Source organism: Dermochelys coriacea, chromosome 1 (genome assembly GCF_009764565.3).
Source record: "Dermochelys coriacea isolate rDerCor1 chromosome 1, rDerCor1.pri.v4, whole genome shotgun sequence".
NCBI classification, from domain to species: Eukaryota; Metazoa; Chordata; order Testudines; family Dermochelyidae; genus Dermochelys; species Dermochelys coriacea.
In genome coordinates, this window is record NC_050068.2 from 218,596,617 (window position 1) to 218,618,593 (window position 21,977).

At 45.8% G+C, this 21,977-nt stretch overlaps 1 protein-coding gene across 2 annotated transcripts in view; it reads left to right on the forward strand.

Moving 5' to 3' along the window:
• Window positions 1-21,977, forward strand: part of TULP3 (TUB like protein 3) — an 84,426-nt gene that overhangs the window by 59,076 nt on the left and 3,373 nt on the right. For both annotated transcript variants that reach the window (XM_038394808.2, XM_043514484.1), the window contains 7 exons: window positions 1,154-1,330; window positions 10,356-10,486; window positions 11,674-11,871; window positions 12,384-12,496; window positions 12,903-13,017; window positions 18,359-18,457; window positions 21,463-21,634. In XM_038394808.2, the coding sequence (XP_038250736.1) occupies window positions 1,154-1,330; window positions 10,356-10,486; window positions 11,674-11,871; window positions 12,384-12,496; window positions 12,903-13,017; window positions 18,359-18,457; window positions 21,463-21,634 (1,005 nt within the window). The remainder of the gene's footprint in view (window positions 1-1,153; window positions 1,331-10,355; window positions 10,487-11,673; window positions 11,872-12,383; window positions 12,497-12,902; window positions 13,018-18,358; window positions 18,458-21,462; window positions 21,635-21,977) is intronic.

Genomic DNA, 21,977 nt, shown 5'->3' on the forward strand with positions numbered 1-21,977 from the left:
TCTGCTGGCTGCAGATTAAAAGACAGTGCACTGCTGGTAGGACTGAATCGCCATGAAACGAAACTTAAAAGGGAAATGACTTGGCTGAGTCACTCCCATGTTTGCCCAGGCACCCCGACCTCATCGAGATCGATTAAAAGCGCACCCTGGACTACATCGACGATGGCTACCAGTCATACTGCACTGTCTGCTGCCAAAAGGCAATAAACTGCTGCTGTGTAACAAGGTAGTACCACGTCTGCCAGCACCCAGGAGACATATGGTGACGGTTAGCTGAGCGGCTCCATGCTTGCCGTGGTATGGCGTCTGCACAGGTAACTCAAGAAAAAAGGCGCAAAACGATTGTCTGCCCTTGCTTTCACGGAAGGAGGGAGGGAGGGAAGGGGGGCCTGACGATATGTACCCAGAACCACCCGTGACAATGTTTTAGCCCCATCAGGCACTGGGATTTCTACCCAGAATTCAAATGGGTGGCGGAGACTGCGTGAACTGTGGGATAGCTACCCACAGTGCAATGCTCCAGAAGTCGATGGTTGCCTCGGTACTGTGGACACACTCCACCAACTACATGCACTTAGAGCATTTGTATGGGGACACACACAATCGACTCTATAAAAACGCTTTCTACAAAACCAACTTCTATATATTCAACCTAATTTCATAGTGTAGACATACCCATAGACTAACATCAAGGTGATTTAACAAAGAAAATGACTACTGTGGACAGTAAAGGCTTAAAATGGTTGCCCATAAAAAAATAAAATCTGGGAGTTTCGATGTGTTTTACAAACATCAGTTAATTTAAACTCACAACCACTTGTGACGATAGAAGTATCATCATCCCCATTTAGGGATAGGGAAACTGAGGCTTGGAGAGGTTAACGTGACTTTCCCAAGGTAACACGGGAAGTCTGTCAGAGCCAGATTTAGAATCTAGGTCTCCTGACTCAGAATCCTGTAAAGTGCTTCTTTGGGAAGACAGCCTTTTTTTTTCCCCTTGTGAAAAATGCCTGGGCACTCATATGCATCAGTGTTCTAAAAGGGTGTTTGAGTGGGGAGAGGTGAAATGAGGTGCCTTCTTGTGATGCTTAACACAGTCAGCCAGTTACAAAAACAGTGAGATTTCTCCATTCTGTTTCACTTTTGCCTGCAGGCATTGATGGCCCAGCTGCCTTCCTGAAGCCAGAAGTCCAAGACTTAGGGACCAAACTCCAAATCCTCTCTGTAGTATCTTCCACAACAGAAGATGATGCAGATCAGGACAATGATGAAGAGACCCTCATAGATAGAGCTGCCAAGCCGGATCTGCAAGAAATCCTACAGAAACGAGGTGAGAGTTGGCTATATGCAGGGTTTGGACAGGGGTCTGTTAGGAATCATCTCACAATACAAGTGTGCACGTGAGCTTCCATACACAAAGGCAGCCAGCAATTTCTAGAACATACATTGACGGATGTGTAACTGTCATTCCCTTGTCTAAAATACTAATAGTAACTGGCATACCTATCATGTTTTAAGAGATTACAGAAATTCCATATAATTTCTGATCTTTCCAAAGGAAGTCATCACAAATTGCCTCTCTTGGTTTTGCCAGTGTCCCGGACATTTTTATTCCATGTACCTATCTGTTAATATTGTAACAACACAGTATAGTTCTTAAGTATTAGAAACCTCCACTGCCAGCCAACAATGCAGTAATTACTTAACTGCTCAGGAGACCGGCAGGAAAGGTGCTCTTCCTGATTCAGAGGATATCCCAAACAGCTGTTATAGAAAATATGCATAAAGGTTTATTGTCAAATACTGTGTCCCGTTGAGCAGTTTCTCATCAGAGTGTCCACTGCTGCCAAGTGTATCACATCCCTGCCAGTACTGCAGGAAGTCTGTTAGTTGCGTGCTGTCTAAACATTTTGCAGTGAAATAAAAATGAATACCGTGTTGTTTGATGCACAGTTTACATTACCTTGTGGTGCCTGTCATCTAAAAGGTTCCCAAAGGACTTAACCTTTTGAGATTTGTAGTAATTTGTAAGGATCGTGTCATCCACCACTCAGAAGCAACAGTTGTTTATCCATGAACAGCAACATTACACAAGAGTTAGGACAGGAAGTGCAAGAGAATAACTGATTGAAATTTCACGGGAAATTTAGGAAGGCAGAATGTAAGTACACAGATTAGAATTTGGCAAGAACACCAGGGTTAACGCCTTTCCTCTTTCAAAATACGCCTTGGGATGTTTATTGACAAGTAGTCAGGAACTTAGCTTTATACCTCATCCAAAACACCAGCACCTCCAGCAATTCTCTGTATGTGCAATACCATACTGGGACATTAGTATAATATTGATTCATAGGGAAGAATGCAATTTACAGAATCAACAAAACCAGGTACTTCAGCACTTCCTGCACTTTCCCACTCCTAACCCTGCTTACCACAAGAAATCAGATAGAATCACAAAATAAAGTGGTGTGACTCCAAGTATAAATCCCAGGAAGTTTACAGAAGTTCCCTCTCAGTTCTTGTTTGAGTATATGCCCTGTGGGTGCTGTGCACTGTTGACTGGAGACGGTAAAGCAGCATCTGCAGGCCTGAGCCTGCACAGAATAACTCCTCATGCTCCCCTATAAGGTCATATAGGGATGTGCGGACTCACTGCCACTCATTTATCTCTCAACCCATCTGTGGCTTGAGATGGAGCAAAACTTGGGCAATGTCCACACTACCGTGGTAAATCCATCTGAATTATGCAACTCCAGCTACATGAATAACGTAGCTGGAGTTGACGTAGCTTAGGTTGGCTTACTGCGGTATCTGCACAGCGCTGGGTTGATGGGAGAGTGTCTCCCGTCGACTTACCTTACTCTTCTCATTCAGGGTAGAGTACCAGGGTCGACCTGAGAGTGATTTAGCGAATCATTAGACCCGCTAAATTGACCCCCAGTGCATTGATTGCCGGAGTGTTGATCCAGTGGTAGTGTAGGCATAGCCTTACTGTCTGCTTGTTCTACAGCTTCCCACCTTTCTCACTTACTGTGAATTTTTCATTTAGTTATTTACTTAGTTTGTTGTTTTTTATTTAATTTCAGAACAGTTGTGGTTTCAAAGGGAGGTCTCTTCCCTCCCCCCTCCAGGACTTCTGGTTTAGTACATTGGCACCAGATTATGCCAAAGACACTGGTTTAAGCCCTGCCCATGCAACAGTAATTCTAGTTGTCTCTGGTGTCTCAGAGAGACTCACTTCCCATCAAAGGGCAAGGTCTGCTCAGGGTTTAAAGGCAGGTATAGAAATGGAACACTCCTTAGCTTCTGAGGGGTCTGCTTCTCCCCTTGCACATCAGCCTCAGCAGCTCAGGTGACTGCTGGAACCTTGGCAGCACCCCAGAGATAGTGACTTCTAAGAAAAGAAGACTCTTTCCCTTACCAGGGAAACAAAGAAGTGTGGTAGGTCACCCCATAAATCTCAGTCCTGGGACACCTTGAGTCCCCTAAGGGGTTACCTTTCCCTCTTCTTATGTAGTACCGACACCTTGGTACCAATTTCACTTGGCGTCTCAGACTGAAATCAGTACCAAAGCATTGGTACCTGTGACAGGTTGCACACTCACCACCGTGGTGCCTCCTACTGGTTGCTCCGGGAATTAGTTCTGTCCAGCTGTGGAGTGCCCTCTGCAGGTGGTGTCTCACCCATTGTTCTGCTCTGCAGTGCTCTCTGGGACCCGCGTTGCTCCGTGGCTTGCGTCATCCTCTTCTGGACACAGCCCTCCAGCTGTACCCCACTCGGTTCTCTCCCCTTCCCGGGGTATCCACAGTCCTCAGTCTGGAGCTGCAGTTGGCCATGAGGACAGGTGCAAAGTCTAGCCCCTTGCCTCAGGGGCAAGCCACAGTCTGTATCAGGCCATGCTCCTCCATGGCCAGGTATAGTGGAAGGGGGAAGGAGGAGGACTCAGGCCCGCCCACTACTCTGGGTCCTGGCCCAGGGACCCTCTGGCAGCAGCCGTGTGCTGCCCTCCTTCTCTCCCCTCCACTGCTCACGCTCCCTGGGCCACTTCCCTTTTGCTCTTGCACCTTTCTCTCCCCTCCACTGCTCACGCTCCCTGGGCCACTTCCCTTTTGCTCTTGCACCTTCTCGGCCCTTTTTTAGCAGGGGCCGCAGCCTGGAAGGTATCAGGCTGGAGCTTTCCCTCTGCTCCCCTGAGCCTGCCCAGCGCTGCTCTATCTAAGGTGCTATCCCTAGGAGCCAGTACTCCTCCCTTGCTTGTCAGGGAGAGACTCCTGTCTCTTCTGCTTTGCAGCCTTCATATAGGGCCCAGCCTGGCCCCGAATGGCTGCTTCTAAGCCTTCTATGATTGGCTGGATTGTGCACATCTGCTCCAAGGACTGCTATTAACCTTTTGTCTGCCAAAGTGGGGCAACTGCCCCACTACAGTACCACATAAGATGATGTGTGCAGAAAAGTCTTCTATGGACAGAGTGGCTCCTACATCAGTATCATCCAGCACCTTGATGTACACAGGGCTTCTGCCTACACTCCGGTACCATCATGTCTTACAGCTCCAGTGTCAAAGAAGCTGTTCTGTCAACTTCGCCAGTACTGCGTGCATCAATTCCTCCTTGGCACCGATCCACATCCAAGTTCCAGCACCACTGGCTATCATAGCTCTTGACCACGCTCGAGATTCTTTTCTCTGGAGGATCTTCTCATTTTGGATAAACCTGGGTCTCCCTTACTAAGGAGCTGTCATAAATATAAAGGGAAGGGTAACCACCTTTCTGTATACAGTGCTATAAAATTCCTCCTGGCCAGAGGCAAAACCCTTTTACCTGTAAAGGGTTGTTAAGCTAAGGTAACCTCGCTGGCACCTGACCCAAAATGACGAATGAGGGAACAAGATACTTTCAAATCTGGAGGGGGGCGGGAACAAAGGGTTTGGTGTGTCTGTGTGATGTTTTTGCTGGGAACAGATCAGGAATGCAGCCTTCCAACTCCTGTTAAGTTAGTAAGTAATCTAGCTAGAAAATGCATTAGGTTTTTTTGTTTAATGGCTGGTAAAATAATCTGTGCTGGAGGGAATGTATATTCCTGTTTTTGTGTCTTTTTGTAACTTAAGGTTTTGTCTAGAGGGATTCTCTATGTTTTGAATCTGATTACCCTATAAGGTATTTACCATCCTGATTTTACAGAGGTGATTCTTTTACCTTTTCTTTATTTAAAATTCTTCTTTTAAGAACCTGATTGATTTTTCATTGTTAAGATTCAAGGGTTTGGGTCCGTGTTCACCTGTACCAATTGGTGAGGATTGTTGTTAAGCCTTCCCCAGGAAAGGGGGTGTAGGGTGTAGGGCTTGGGGGGGATTTTGGGGGAAGACATCTCCAAATAGTCTCTTTCCCTGTTCTTTGTTTAAGATGCTTGGTGGTGGCAGCATACTGTTCAAGGACAAGGCAAAGTTTGTACCTTGGGGAAGTTTTTAACCTAAGCTGGTAAGAACAAGCTTAGGGGGTCTTTCATGCAGGTCCCCACATCTTTACCCTAGAGTTCAGAGTGGGGAAGGAATCTTGACAGGAGCTCTACTAGATCTCTCTCTACTAGATCTCTCTCTTGGGTACTGCACTGACAGCTGCAGCTTGACTTCCAACACTTGGTACCATCATCAATGCCTCAGGGCCCCCCCTTTTAGCCCAGAGGATGATATTTCTGACTCTGAGGGCTCTACCTTGGAACTGTTACACCCTTCTTGAGTTCATTTACTGAAGGGGACCTTGTGGAGCCCACTGGGTACCCTAGACCTTTGGGATATGAGCATCCTTGGAGACGCCTCACCTATCCCCCTCCTGCGTGGGCTTACTGGAACCCAGGGGAGCACTTTGTGGAACAGTTTTAGAGGGTACCAGCTAGAAAGAAACCCCAACACCCACCAGTACCACATCATTCAGTGCCTGACGATCCTTCAGTGCCGTATGCCCCCTCGGTACAAGAGGAGCAATAGCCACAGATGGAGGAAAGCTCACCCTTATCAGCCAAGTCCTCCTCCTCCTCCCCAGATGAGGTTGTAATGCCACCATTGCCCTCTTCTGCTGATGACTTTAGGGCTTTCCAGGAGCTAATGAAACATGTAATGGAATCCCTCCAGAGCCTGCTAGAAGAGGCCCAGGAGTCTGAACATTCCCCGATGGACATTTTAAATATCGTCCCCGCAGGGAAAAATTGCCTTACCAGTTAATGAGGCACTGTTATTGCCTTTATGTACTTTATTGCAAACACCTGCCACTATTCCACCCAAGTGGGGAAATAAAATATGTTGTATTACAGCTAAGGGAATGGAACTAATTCCCTGGTGGTGGATGTGGCTAATGAAGGAAACTAACAAGTTGGGCCAGACCCTCTACTTTGGACAAAGAGGCTAAACAAATAGACCTCTTGGGCAGAAAGAGCTATTCATCAGCAGCTCTTCTATTTTGTGTGGCAAACTACCAGGCTTTGACAGTGAAATATTATTTAAGTTATTCCAAGTTCACCACACTTTATTGAATGCCTGCCACAAGACTAAAAAGACCAATTTCAGTCCTTTGTCTCTGAGGGTCAGTTAATCATGAAAGCCTCTTTACAGGCTATTCTCGAGGCCACTGACACAGCTTCTAGATCCCTGGCTACTACTGTGGATATGCAAAGAGCATCTGGGCTCCAACCTGGACTCCTTAAAGAGGTGCAGAATACCACTGAAGACCTTCCCTCTGAAGGGCTCAAGCTCTTCAGTGCAGACACAAACTCCTCACTCCACACCCTTAAAGGTTCAAGGGCAGTGCTATGGTCACTGGGAATTTATATGCCTGCAAAAAGAGACACTTTAGCAGGTCTCAATCTGCACAGCGTTCGGACCATTCAAATAGCACCCACACCAGGCTTTCTTAGACCTTTGGAGCCTTTGAGGAGGAGATCCAAACCTTACAAAAGAGGATCACTCCCCTGCCCCCTACAACCACCTAATCTGCACCCCCTAAGAGAAAATTTTGACAGATTGGTCAAGAGTGTCGAGCATCCTATTTCTCCAGATTCTCTGCTGTACTATTCTACCATTCCACCCACTTCCAGTGACTGAATATTCCGCTTCCTACCTGCCCGGAAGCACATTGCCTCAGACAACTGGATATTAGAGGTGGGTGACATGAAATATTGCAACACCACCACCACCCACCTCCCTTCTCTGTCTTTTTTTCAGGGACCCCTCTCACGAGGAGCTCTTAAAGCAGGAGGTCAAATCTTTCCTGCTCATGGGGGCAATCAAGCCAGTTTCCCATGAGTTTGTCAGAAGAGGGTTCTAGTCCAGTTATTTCATAGTCCCCAAAAGGTGTAGAGGGTGGAAACTGATCCTTGGTCTCAGACATTTGAATACCTATGTCATTTTCTAATGCTTCAGGATGGTGACGCTAGCCACCATAATTACATCCCTGGATCTGAGAAACTGGTTCATTGCCCTTGACCTCCAGGAAACCTGTTTTCATGCAGGTATCCACTCCTCCCACAAGCGTTTCCTATATTTTGTAATAGGCCCTGAGTGTCTTTACAAACGTCCATTCAGCGATAGCGGCCCATGTATGTCAGTGGGGTATCACAATATTCCCACAGTTGGATGACTGGCTTCTCAGGGGTCACTCAGCAACCTCCAAGGCACTTAGAAGCCCTCAATGGGTCTAAGAACTAGGTCGCAGTTTTTGCCCATCCTACCATGGCTGGATTACTTAAAGGCTTACACAGCTTGTTTTCCCCTATGCAGAACCCCACTCCTCCATGGAACCTTAATTTTCTCAATGCCTTTAAACCAATGTCTACCAGTTCTCTCCTTTACCTCTCCCAAGCTATCACTTGGGATAGATGAATAGGAGAACTCAATGTGCTCGTAGTAGATTCACCGTTCACTGCCTTCTGTATAGAAATGGTCACACTACATCCCAATCCTTGTTTCCTTCCTAAGGTCTTTTCAGAATACCATATTAATCAGGAAATACATTTACAAGAGTTCTATCCAAACCTTCTATCCAAATGAAAATTCTGCGAGCAGCTTCTATTACACATGGGCATATTTAACTGAATGAAAGTATAAACTAAGCAGTATGGTATATCATGTGTATATATTAATAAAAGCTAGACAGCTTCTTATTCATTTCACTAAAGTGTCACTAGTAATACGGATTTCAAGACTCAGAAAGCAATATCCCACAAGAGGAACTTAAGGATTAATTCTTCATAACATAATGTTTGTGAGATACTCAGTCTCACAAACTACAGCAAGCAGCCAACACACACACTAAACATCAGAAGGGCTCTCACCTTCTACTTACACAGAACCAAGATCTTTAGGACCTCTCCCATACTCTTTGTATCCTTTGTTGAAAGGATGAAGGGACAGGCCATTTCCACACAAAGACTGTCAAAGTGGGTCTCGAGTTGCATCTTGACGTGCTATGAGACTGTCTCAATACAAGCCCCTCACAGAGCAAGAGCACACTCCACTAGGGCTCAGTCCATATTTTTTACGCTCCTGAAAGATGTTTCCAGAGCAGAAATCTACAGGACCTCAACTTGGTCCTCTATCCAGACATTTGCCATGCATTACCCTATCTTATCTGCTTCCAGAGCTAACACGTTTGGTGACGCAGTCCTCCAATATGCCCTGGATTTTCCTTCTGCCTCCTCAGCACCAATCTCCACATTGTGTTACTGCTTGGGAGCCTCCTATGGTGGTACACCCATAGGGACATATCTCAAAGGAGAAGATTTTACTTACCTGTGCAGTAACTTGAGTTCTTTGAGATGTTTTGTCCCTAGGGGTAATCCACTTCCTGTTCTCCTTACTCTCTGCTGCAAATTCTCTGGCTTCGCAATTGAGAAGGAACTGAGTGATGGTGGGTCCGTACCTTCCTGTATGCCTGAATATGAGGAATTGCTCTGTGCAGGCATGGGCCCACAGCCACTGCTTTACAGTCTCCGGTCAAGAGTGCACAGGCATCCTACGGTGGGGCACCCATAGGGACAAAACATCTCAAACTCATGTTACTGTACAGTTACTGTATATATTATTGTAGAGTAATCTTCTCTGTTCTTGACCCAGAATTCTCTTGGACACACCTCCATCATCTTCTATACATAGCTGTGGTGTGGTTGCTTGGATAAAGATGAAACATTAAGAACAGGGACCTGTAGTCTACTTAGGCTATACCTCCATATTAAAGATGAGGGTGTTTATAGAATTGATTTGATGTGTTAGATTGCATTGATGCTGTAGGAATTGGAGAGAATTGGTGGTTGAAACAGTCTGTACTCAGTTATGAAGTATCTGTAAGATTGAAGAGTGTAGTGAAGGATGAGTTAAATGTAAACTAGTAAGCATCACACTTACTGGGTTGGATAAACCACGTTAGACTGGATTGCTTTTTCCTGTTCTTAAAATATCTGTTCTTGTCTGCATGGAAGTTAACTGAGATTCAGGGAGATACAACTGTAAGTGGAAAAAATAGATGTGAAACAATTGTAAAGGAAGCAGTGTGTTAGAGAGGGAGACAGAAGCCACTGAAGGCAAGTGGAATAAGGATAAAACCAAAATGAACAACTACACATAGATTTGCTTTTATGCTGGTGTGCAAATACACATGTACTGTATATTCTGTTTAAAACTGTTTTGTCACCAGGCAAAAGTGGCAGGTGCTACAATGATATCTGCTCAGTCATAATTTTCAAATGAAAATTGTGCGAGCAGTTTCTGTTACACATGGGCATATTTAACTGAATGAAAGTATAAACTAAGCAGTATGGTATATCATGTGTATGTATTAATAAATGCCAGACAGCTTCTTATTCATTTTACTAAAGTGTCACTAGTGATATGATCTCAAGGCTCAGAAAGCAATGCCCCACAAGAGGAAAACTCACACTAGGAACATAAGGATTAATTCATAATAACATAATGTTGGTGAGATACTGAGTCTCACAAACTACAGCAAGGAGCATAAGAGAAATATGTAAAAATAAATGTATATAACATAAGTGCCTAAAATTAGGCTACTGAGTTCCTATTTTGGTACCCAAATAAATAGTCTGATTTTCAGAGATGTGGAAATATGGATTTAGGTGCCTAGCTTTCGGTCACCCCGTTTGAACATTTTATCTTTATTGCATTAAAGACAGTTAAAAGGGCATCATTACTACCCTAATATTACTTTTCCATGTAAATAGTCATTGCAGGTATGTTGTGGGTTAAAGTGAGGATAGGAGCAGGGAAGATAACTGAGGGGTATGTGAATTGGTGCTGCCCTGCATTTGTGACACCTTCCATTAGAGGTTACCTAGTCCTGAATTCTGACAGGGATCTCAGGCAGTTTGAATTTCGATGAGGACACAGAAGAGGAAGAAAAAGCTGGAAAGAGGTCAAGATCTCGTTCACCATATTCTGAATCTGAGAGGCCTAGTTCCGCAACCAGCCAGAAATCTGCTACAGTAAGTGTCATGAAAACACTGTTCTCAATGAGTCTCGGACCCATGCTTTCTAGTGCCCATGTGTAAAGTGCTGGCTTATGTCCAGCCCACAGAGGACTCACTCCCACAACCAAGTCTCTTCCCAAGGGACTTTTCCTCTTTTGCCTCTCTGTCACTTCCGCTTCAGGACTTACTGCAGGATTCTTCCTTGCTCTTTTGGCTGAGCACTGTCTCCCAGGACTTTCTCCCTGGCACCCAATTTTTCCCCCCAGCTGCTTCCCTCAGCTTCCCCAATTAGGGGACTCTGGCAGCCTCACCCAGGGAACTCCTTGATGCTCCTGCTCCCCTACTTCTCCTTCCTTACTGACAGCCTGGCTGTAGGGAACACGTGATTCCCCTTGTCAGCTGCACCTGATTAATGAATAGGGCTGGTTGGCCCCAAACTCTGACCATTAGAGCGGCTGACCACCTGTTACAGCACCTCAGTGTTAAAACATGCTAGTTCCAGCCCCTAGCCTGTAGCCAATGTGCTCAGACCTGAAACCAGAGGGAAGCCAGGGTGTTGGCTTCTGTACCGTGTACCAGTCCTCCACTAGCTTCCATCGCCATCTGTGTCCCATTGTTGATATTCTGCATATTGACTGTTGTCACTGTTCCTCTAGTACTCACTCCTGCTATGGGGAGAATTAATTCCACTCTAGATACAGTCTGAGCAAGCATAACACACTGATGGTTTTAGCTATACCATCATACCGTGGTTTTCCCCAGCCTGTCCCACTCCAGGATCAAGGCTGACCAGAAAGTGCTATTCCTCATACTGTATTTTTTTTTACAATACGTTTCAAGCTTAGCGATGAAATGCTACGCTAAAAGGGACATTTCTCCCTTTTGACTATAACAGCTTTTCACCCTGCGTCCCCTCCCTAGCAAGCCATTCCACCCTCTAGTTACTGGGGACTTTAGCCCAGCTTTTCCTTCCTTGAAGGGGTATTCTTCTCCCAGGGTAGGAGAAACTTCTGTCCTGATTTCTTCTTCTCAATGGAACATTCCTTCCTTGAAACATAGAGATCTCTGATCCAGCATCCCTTCCCCAACAGAGCTTTTCCCTCTTCATATGGGGGCCTCCTACCCAACAGGCCATTCTTCTCTTGGGTTACTAGGCCCTCTAACCTGATTTCACTTTGCTGATGGGATAGGTCTTCCCACAGGACACAGGTGCTTCCTGCACTGCATCCCCAGAGACAGATGCACAGCTGGGAGAAGTGGAGAACTTGGAGGAGTTTGCATTACGCCCTGCTCCCCGTGCCATTACAGTGAAGTGTCGAATCACTAGAGATAAGAAAGGAATGGACCGAGGCCTCTTCCCCACCTACTATATGCACCTGGAAAGGGACGACAACAGGAAGGTATTGGGACTAGCATACAGTCTCTAGCCCTGGGCTTCTGAACTTCTAGTACAAAACCTTTGGGTGTGTGGTGGAGCAGTGCTTAAATGGGAAAGGATCCTGGAGCTGAAAGGAGAAAGCTTGTGAAAAGAAGGAGGGGTTCACGTCTGTATCTTGGCAGGGTATGAAGGCAGCAATTGGGAGGTGTGGAAGCAATAGTATAAAGAAGGTGCGCTAAAGCAGGAGTAAAAGAAGAGCAGAGGGATGAGTATCTGCTAAAAATTAGGAAGGAAAGGTGCTTAAAATCTGAGCTATTGGGTGGGCTAAAGAGAGCTGAGATTTGGGGCTGTTTGCTCATGGGCTGAAGAGAAAGGTCAGTGGTATGGAAGTGGCAAGAAGGGGTCTGCCAAAGCGAGTGGGAGCTAACGGGCAGGGGAATGGTGATAGGGACAGTGGGATGGAGGTCAAAAGTAGTGCTGTGCCTCTGGGCTCTTCCAGCACTTCCTGTCGTGACCAAAGTTTTGTGTTTCCAGACGTTCCTTCTTGCAGGGAGAAAACGGAAAAAGAGCAAAACATCCAATTATCTCATTTCAATTGACCCAACAGATTTATCCCGGGAAGGGGAAAGTTTCATTGGAAAACTGAGGTGAGAGCTGCAAATAAAAGCTATCAACAGGTGCACAGTTTCTGTGTTCATGTACTGCAAGAGAGGTTGGAGTTCTTCTCTTGCTGAGTCAGAGCCAAGGGCAGCAATCTAGTCCCACGCCAGGCAGAGTGTGACCTCACTCTCTCCTGGTTCACCCCTGGCTGTCCCTTTGGTACCAGTATCTCTTTCAGAGCGATGACTGTGGCCATTTATGTGAGGAGTCCTGGCTTGATGTTTTTCCAGGTCAGGTTATGGGTTCAATGTAACAGATACTTTCCCTAGAGTTGTTTATTGAGCTGCTGATGGGAAATCCCAGATGGGAATGTCAGGAGAGTCTGACCCAGTCTAATTATGTCACATAGTCTCACATAGAACATCTCACTGACTCTCTGTTTCCTGATTCTAGGTCCAACCTTATGGGAACAAAATTTACTGTCTATGATCATGGAGTTAGCCCAGTCAAGGCACAAGGGCTAGTAGAAAAGGCCCATACCAGACAGGAGCTCGCAGCCATTTGTTATGTAAGTTCCTTTTATTTTTTCCCCCTAGCCCAGCTCCTGAATCACTTAAACTCAGGCATTAGGGATGGGAGGCATCCTGCAGTTACAGCCACTTTGGCTGTGGTCTTGTCAGGACTTTCAAGCTAAGTATTTGGATTGGAGGCCTGCAGGGAAAACTCGGGCTGCTTCAGGATGTTAGTGATTCCGCAGCAAGTTTTCTTAATTCTGCATCAGTACTGTATCAGTGCAACAGGATAACTATAATGGGTATTGGACTGCTGGAGGACTTTCATATGAGTCATAAAAGCAAGGTCTTGATTGCTTGTGGTTCTTTGAAATCTCAATGGCACGTTAACAGGAGACCAGGTGTGTTAACTCCAGTTCTGTCCAGTTTCTACTCTGGTAATCCTAGTGCCCCCTGGAGTTTCCATTGGATACAGTATTCTTCATTTCCCATCCTAAAATACTTTGTAGTGTTTCTGTGAGCTATTAAAACAAGTATAATATATCTCTAAAAGGTGGCTGTCTGTTAATAGTGATGAAGTGATTCCTGTGTATGTACAATCAGCTATTCAAGTTTGTAAAATGTTTGCTATGTACATGTAAAATCATTATCCTGTTTCTCAGGTCTCATCTCAGAAAGACCTGAAATGGAATAAGACAGGTTCCAGCTCCAAGGACCGACAGCAAAGGTCCCCAATCTGTGGAGCACGACCCTCTAGGGGGATTGTGGATGAATGTTTGGGGGGCATGGCAGGGAGGGAGCACCACCCAGCTCTGCTCCTGGCCCCAGCTGTCGGCCCTGCACTCAGGGTCCTGGCTGCCAGACCCGCCCCCTGAGCTCCGCTTCTAGCCCAGGGATCCAGCTGTTGGTCTCCACCCCCAGCTGAGGCTCCACTTCTGCCCTTGCCCCTAGCCTTGGTCCCTTACTCCTCTCCGCCCCCACCCCCCAGAGCTGTGGCCCCGCTCCTCGCCCCAGCTCCGGGGGGAAGGAGTGGGCACGGTCAAGGGTAAGGGCGGGGTGAAAGGTAAAAAGTTTGGGGCCCACTGACCTACAGTCTATATCAGTAAAACACACTAGTATGTTACGGGAAGCTATATAACTAATATTAATGTTGTACCTGATTTTTATCATATGTGTTAGGAACTCTAAGGAGCCATCTTGCTGGAATAAAATTGAAATAGCCTTTGAGATAGATTTTTTTGGTTGAAGGCATTAAACAGTTGGTGACTAGAGGACCAAGAAAGTGTTTCTTCTTCAAGTAATGGTCCCTATTGTATTCCACTGTGGGTTACACATGTGCACCATGCGCCCAGAGTCAGACAATTTGAAAGCAGTGTCTGTTGGTCCGCGCATGTGCCTCTGTTCACCTCGTGCTCCCAACCTCAGGGCAGACCAACTGCCTCGTCAGTTGCTTCTCATTGCTGCGTGGTCCAGGTCAGAAACTTTGTGTCTTCAGTTCTGATGTCGTTTCTGAAAAACAATAGTGTTAGCTGTAAATAGTTTGTAGTTTTAGAAGTTTTAATAGATTTAGTAGTTTTAATCATTTTAATAGTTTTAGAATTAGATTAGGCTATAGGGGTCCCCTCCATTCTCCTCCATGCCCTATTCGGGTACCTGACTGTGCCCAGAACTCCAGGCTTCAAACTCTGCACCTCCTGCCCGCAATCCTTCTCCGTCAGTGGCGACCCTCAACACTGCCTCTACTGCTTGGGACAGGCGCTCACATTGCAGATTGGTGCAGTATTTGTCAGTCCTTCCCCAGCCCCATCCGAGAAGGACAGGCTTTTCACCTCCGTAAGTACCTCATGGAAATGGCCATGAGGCTTCAATCAGAGCCAGGCTGGGGAATCCCCCCTTTACATCAAAAAAGGGAAGAAGGAGGATCCTGGGAACTACAGGCCGGTCAGCCTCACCTCAGTCCCTGGAAAAATCATGGAGCAGGTCCTCAAAGAATCAATCCTGAAGCACTTAGAGGAGAGGAAAGTGATCAGGAACAGTCAGCATGGATTCACCAAGGGAAGGTCATGCCTGACTAATCTAATCGCCTTTTATGATGAGATTACTGGTTCTGTGGATGAAGGGAAAGCAGTGGATGTATTGTTTCTTGACTTTAGCAAAGCTTTTGACACGGTCTCCCACAGCATTCTTGTCAGCAAGTTAAGGAAGTATGGGCTGGATGAATGCACTATAAGGTGGGTAGAAAGCTGGCTAGATTGTCGGGCTCAACGGGTAGTGATCAATGGCTCCATGTCTAGTTGGCAGCCGGTGTCAAGTGGAGTGCCCCAGGGGTCGGTCCTGGGGCCCGTTTTGTTCAATATCTTCATAAATGATCTGGAGGATGGTGTGGATTGCACTCTCAGCAAATTTGCGGATGATACTAAACTGGGAGGAGTGGTAGATACGCTGGAGGGGAGGGATAGGATACAGAAGGACCTAGACAAATTGGAGGATTGGGCCAAAAGAAATCTAATGAGGTTCAATAAGGATAAATGCAGGGTCCTGCACTTAGGATGGAAGAATCCAATGCACCGCTACAGACTAGGGACCGAATGGCTCGGCAGCAGTTCTGCGGAAAAGGACCTAGGGGTGACAGTGGACGAGAAGCTGGATATGAGTCAGCAGTGTGCCCTTGTTGCCAAGAAGGCCAATGGCATTTTGGGTTGTATAAGTAGGGGCATAGCGAGCAGATCGAGGGACGTGATCGTTCCCCTCTATTCGACACTGGTGAGGCCTCATCTGGAGTACTGTGTCCAGTTTTGGGCCCCACACTACAGGAAGGATGTGGATAAATTGGAAAGAGTACAACGAAGGGCAACGAAAATGATTAGGGGTCTAGAGCACATGACTTATGAGGAGAGGCTGAGGGAGCTGGGATTGTTTAGTCTGCAGAAGAGAAGAATGAGGGGGGATTTGATAGCTGCTTTCAACTACCTGAAAGGGGGTTTCAAAGAGGATGGCTCTAGACTGTTCTCAATGGTAGCAGATGACAGAACGAGGAGTAATGGTCTCAAGTTGCAATGGGGGAGGTTTAGATTGGATATTAGGAAAAACTTTTTCACTAAGAGGGTGGTGAAACACTGGAATGCGTTACCTAGGGAGGTGGTAGAATCTCCTTCCTTAGAGGTTTTTAAGGTCAGGCTTGACAAAGCCCTAGCTGGGATGATTTAACTGGGACTTGGTCCTGCTTTGAGCAGGGGGTTGGACTAGATGACCTTCTGGGGTCCCTTCCAACCCTGATATTCTATATTCTATCATCCTGAATCAGCAAGACGTATGCTTCCTGCTGCAAAGTCTGACTCCAGTGCCGGAGGATCTACCCCCACAAACCCCATGGCGGGGCCTAGTCGGAAGATCAGGAAGCACTCCAATAAACATTGGGCTAAGTCTTCCTCTAAGTCCATTCCAAAGATACCGGATATGCCTACAAGCAAACCCACCGACTCAGCCCAGGAGTATGTCATGCATCCCCAGTCCCATAGACCTAATAAGAAAGGCATGAAACATAGGGCTTCACCATCTCCACACCACGCTTCATCAGTACCATCATCCCCAGCTGTTCATAAGACACCAAGACCTTCTGGCACTGATGAATGGAGACCATATGGTATTCATCACCAGCACCTGTGGCCCAAACAGAAAGGTCCCTATTAAACCAGGGAGGTCCAGATCCTTGGCCACACCACAGGACATTTTCACTCCCCCAGATCCTGAATCCCCTTCCCCATTGGGACTCTCCATTTCCAGAGAGTGTAGTTGCCTTCCAGAGATCTGCTGGCAGGATAGAGCTTATCACCAACACCATACATAACATGCACCTTCCCATCAGCACCAATGTTTTTGCCATTGGAACCCGAGTCTGCCCTTTCCTCCTCAAGAGACTCGGAACCATGACAGGAACCACACCCAGGAGACCCACAAAACCCTGGAACCAACCAATGCTTCACCTGGCTCAGAGTCATTGGTGCCCCATGCCATGGGGACCCCTGCCACGAGCTGTCGACCCCACCTATTGGCCATATTGGGGACTGTGGGAATGTATCTGACCCACTAGGGAGTCACCACCTGACTCCACCCAGAGAATTCCCAAATGGATTTTGGAATGTACTCTACTCTGCTATAAGCTCTTGAACCTACCCCCAAAGCAGGGGGGATCAGAGCACTCCATGAGAGTTCAAGCCACGACTGTAGCTTCTCTTCAAGAGGTACCAAGGAGGCCACATGGAGCTCCATCCACATGTTTGCAAGACATCATTCCCTAGTATAAAATTTGGCTACTGATGCCTCATTTGGGATAGCTGTTCACCACTCATCCCTGCCATCCTCATCCTTACACCCTCCTCCTGCTTAAGTAATGCTTGTCTGTCCCCCGCAGTGGAATACAAAGGACCGTCACTCGAAGAAGAGGAGATTACTTACCTGTAAGTGGAGACTCTTTGAGATGTGTGGTACCTCTGTGTATTCCACTACTCACTGTCCTTCCCCTTTGATTCGGATCTTGTCTGATTCATGGTAGAGAAGGAATTGAAGAGGCAGTCAGTCCTCCCCACGCTTTATCATCTTGGTCAAGAGCACAAGGTGAACCGGGGCACATGCACAGACCAATGGACGTTACTTTCAAATTCTCCGACTCCAGGTGCATGGTGCGCATGCATAACCCACAGTGGAATACATATAGGGACCACACATCTTGAAGAACCTCCAGTTACAGGTAAGTAATTTCCTCTTATCTTCACTGCCGTACAGGTGGAGTATGTGGAATTCCCTGCTGCACTTTGGAGTAGACTTGTTCGTTTCAGGATGAAAGCTAAGCCATATGCTGACTCCAAATCCTCCAGGGGTTTCTTTTATCTTGTCTACAAGGTCACAGTTTGGGAGAAACTACGAAGTATAGCCTTAAAAATAAAACAAGCTAAGGAGAATTAAACAGATTGTCCATTTAGACTATAAGGTCCCTGGAGAGTTGACAAAGTACAGATGCAGTCAGAGTCATGCTGTCTATAATTGTGTTTATACCTTTGTTGCTAGCAGGGATCTAGCACATTTCCCCTCAACCATATGAACCACATTTATTGTCCGAGAATGACACTAGCCAAATTGCATCATAAAACCATGCTTTAGGTTATATTTGGAAGATTATCTATAGTACTGTTTGGTTAATGTGGTTTTGGAGGAGAAAAAGAATTATATCACTAATAGTCAAGGAAACAATGTTGATTGCAACTGTGTTTAAATACAGATGTAACTGGCATGTTTCTGATTCCAGGGTAGACAGGGTATTAAAGGTCAATCTCATTATTCTCGCTCCTGGATGAGGCAGTGCTTTAGTTCCTGAAAAGAACTTAATTCCTTGTATTTTAGGAAACCAATGTCCTAGGATTCAAGGGCCCCAGGAAGATGTCCGTGATCATTCCAGGGATGAACATGAACCACAAGCGGATTCCAATCAGACCACGAAATGTAAGTTTGGAACTGGGTCAGATTCCAGTGGCGCAAGGAAGAAAGTTTTAACCTCTTAGAGATCCAAATGCTAATTATTGGCAATCAGAAAAATTAGAGGAAAAAGACCTGTTGGGTTCCAACTAGCCCATCTTCTGGAAGTTAGGGTGGGATTCTTCACTACACTGTGCTTTTCCAGGCCACTTTGAAATTACTCCCATAATAGGATTCTACCATTGCCCTTGGGAGACTGACTGATCTTGTAGGTCTCATGATTGGTAAACTTTTCTTGATATTCAGCTTAAAATGTCATTTTCTTAATTTCAGCGTATTTCTTCTTGCTTGTAGCCCTTATGCAACCCTTTAAATTTTGCCTCTTTCCTTACTTGTCGTTTAGCCATGTGGACTATATTTAGCTCTTTTTTTTTTTTTTTTTTTTTTTTTTTTTTTTTACTGTAGAGCATAGGAGCTCTAGTCGTGGCTGGACTCCATTGTGCTAGGTGCTTTACAAACACCGAAAAAAAGATGGTCCCTGACCCAAAGACTTTACATTCTAAGTATAAATCAAGCGATAACAGGTGGATGCAGACAGAAAGAGAAGCACAAGAAAACAATGAGGTGATATTGGTCAGCAGGATGGGCAGTGGTCTCAGCACACAAGCAGCCTAGCCATTGTCCAGTTTTTCAGGAATCGTAGAAAAGGAGAGTTTTAAGGAAGGATTCAAACAAGAATAATCAAATCGCTTTGCAGATCTCTACAGGGAGATCCTCCCAAGCATGAGGGTCAACGTGAAGAAAGCATGAAGGTGCTGTTGGAAAATTTTAACAAGTGGATGATGGAGGCTGACATTATGGGCCAATCGAAGATGGGAGTTAACATTTAGATAGCGAGTGAGAGCTAAATAGATTGGGTATAGGCTATAAAGGGCCCTGAAAGTGAAGACAAGTAAGAATCTTATGTTTGATATGATAGAGAAGTGGAGGGATACAAAGAGAGGAATGACATGGTCAAAGCAAGAGGCCAGGAAAATGCAGTATTGTGAATGGATATGAGCGGAGCAAGACTGCATTTGTTATGCCCAAGAAAAAGATGTTGCAGCAATAGAGACCCGAGTTGATGAGAGTCTGAACAAGTATTTTAACTGTGTGGATGAATAGGAAAGACCAAATGTTAGAGATGTTTTGCAGAAAGAATCTGCAGGACTTAGACATATCCAGGGGGCAAGAGGAGAGGATTTGACTCAGAGCTGGTGAAAAGGAGGCTGGGATTGCAGGCATGGGATTCAGTTAAGTTGGAGAAGTAGAGTTATTTCTCTAGGAAGATGGCAGAACTAAAGGAGGAGAGAATAAATCTGTAGTGGAGGAAGCAAGCCTGGTCACAGGATTTCTGCCAGACACTCCACAGCGCAAGAGACCGAGCAGGCGCAGAGGAAGTGGACGTTGGGGGTGAGCCAAGGCTGGGTTCTGGCAAAGCAGACCTTGCGATGAGAGAGAGTGAAGCATGGAGAGAAACAAGCATATCATTAGAAGAGGGGGCATAAGTCCGTTTATCTAACTCTCACTTTTTTTCCCCCACTTTGCTGAACTCATTCCAATTTGTCAGTAGTTTTCTAGTAATTTAAATGCCCTGAGCTGAATACAGTGTTCCAGATGTGGTCTCACTAGAAATATATAGGACCAGATGTGCCAAAGCACAGCCCTTACTAGGGGGCGATATAGAGCCAAACACCCCAGTGTGGGCTACCGGAGTCATTGTGTCTCAGAGGACACTATGCCTGATTGAGCTCTTGGAAATCACAGTTGATTCATCATCCCTTAGAATGCAGTATGCATCCACTTGATAGTGCAGTTGGGGGAGTTCAGTCTATTGCCCTGTCTCTTTCCCCTATCCATTTTATTGGCCTTAAAATCTGAGTCTAAGAGAGGCCCACAATGCTCAGGAGAGCATAGGGTCTGCCATCAAGACTGGCCCCTTTCCTAGGATACAGGGTTTAGGGGTGGCTCTCTGTGGTTTTGCACAAATACCAGCCACAATTTAGCCCGTATAGATTCATGATCATCTACCTGGTCTGTGACATGATGCCTCTGAATAAGCAGTGACTGCTCTTCTCTAAAAGATGGCCCCACTGCCATTTCTAAATGTAATTTGTTGATGCCCATTCCCAAAGTCCTATGGGCATGCTTACAGAAACAAATAAAATCAGAGATACAATTAAATAGTAAACCTATTTAAAAAACAAACAAACCCAAGAAGCAATAGGCAGCTCACTACATCCTATCAAAATGTTACCACAAATAAATCTATTACTCAAACCTCCCCAAACAACTGCTTACCAAGCATCTCCCTCCATGGAATAACTTCAATTTGGATAGTTTTTTATCAATTTTAATAGCTTTTGTTTTTTAAGGTTGAAGTTCATTTTGTCACACTGTATTTCCTTGCCACTTTGTCCTCACTACTGTTTTCAGCTCCTCCCAATTTCCTGTTCTTCTCAGATGTAGTGAACATGTTGTTTTACCCACCTTCACATTTCCATGTGTTTGTGTACATATGCCTAAACCTGGTAGAATGGGGGGAAAGCACTTTAATCCATACATACTTGTAGCCCACTGCAGCCTTTCAATTTCCCAACATCCCAACTTCTTGCATTAGGGAGTTAAAGATATCTGGGTTATTTCTTTTTGCTTTGAAGGTTATAAGTTGGGGAATTGGAGGTTTGGTACTGGAGGAAAAGGCTCCCCGGGGGTTAGAAATAGACTCCTGCCAGTACATTGAGAGTGGGTGCAGAAGGTGCTCTCACTGTGTCTCCTGGTTAGGATTGAGATGCAGTGAGCCCAGTGGGAGAGAGAACCTCAGGACTGGGAAAGTATGGAAATATCTCCATGGTACCTGTAGGATCTATTTCAGCAGGATTGAGTTCACTGTTCACTAGATCAGGGGGACTCATGGTTGCAGAGTAAACACAACTTGAGAGAAGCAATGACTAAAAGCAGACCCTCCCAAGTATAATTTTTCTCTTGAGCAGGAACATGAGAGTTTGCTGTCAAAATGGCAAAATAAAAACCTGGAGAACCTGATTGAGCTGCACAACAAGGCTCCAGTCTGGAATGATGACACTCAGTCGTACGTCTTGAATTTCCATGGGAGAGTCACTCAGGCCTCGGTGAAGAACTTCCAGATTGTCCATGAGAATGACCGTAAGAGCTAAGGGTTGTGCTAGGGTGGGGTATGTGGGGCTGCCACTCCAGTGAGGAAAAGAGCATTGTTCCATTAGGGCTGTGGAAATATGGGAACATTACTCCTACACGAGGGATATGGGATGGGCAAGAACGGGATTGGGGATATAGTCCAGAGGATATTGGGACTTTTGGAATGATATGGGACCTCCCCTTCACTCTAGAGGTGGAGGGGATGACAGGATAGCTGCATCAGAGGAGAGGCGAATGCAGGCCTTCTGCTGAAGATGGAAAGGAGAGTAATATGGGATTGCTGTCCCAGCCAAAGCATAGGTATGGATTTCTTTGTAAAAGAAGTCACAGG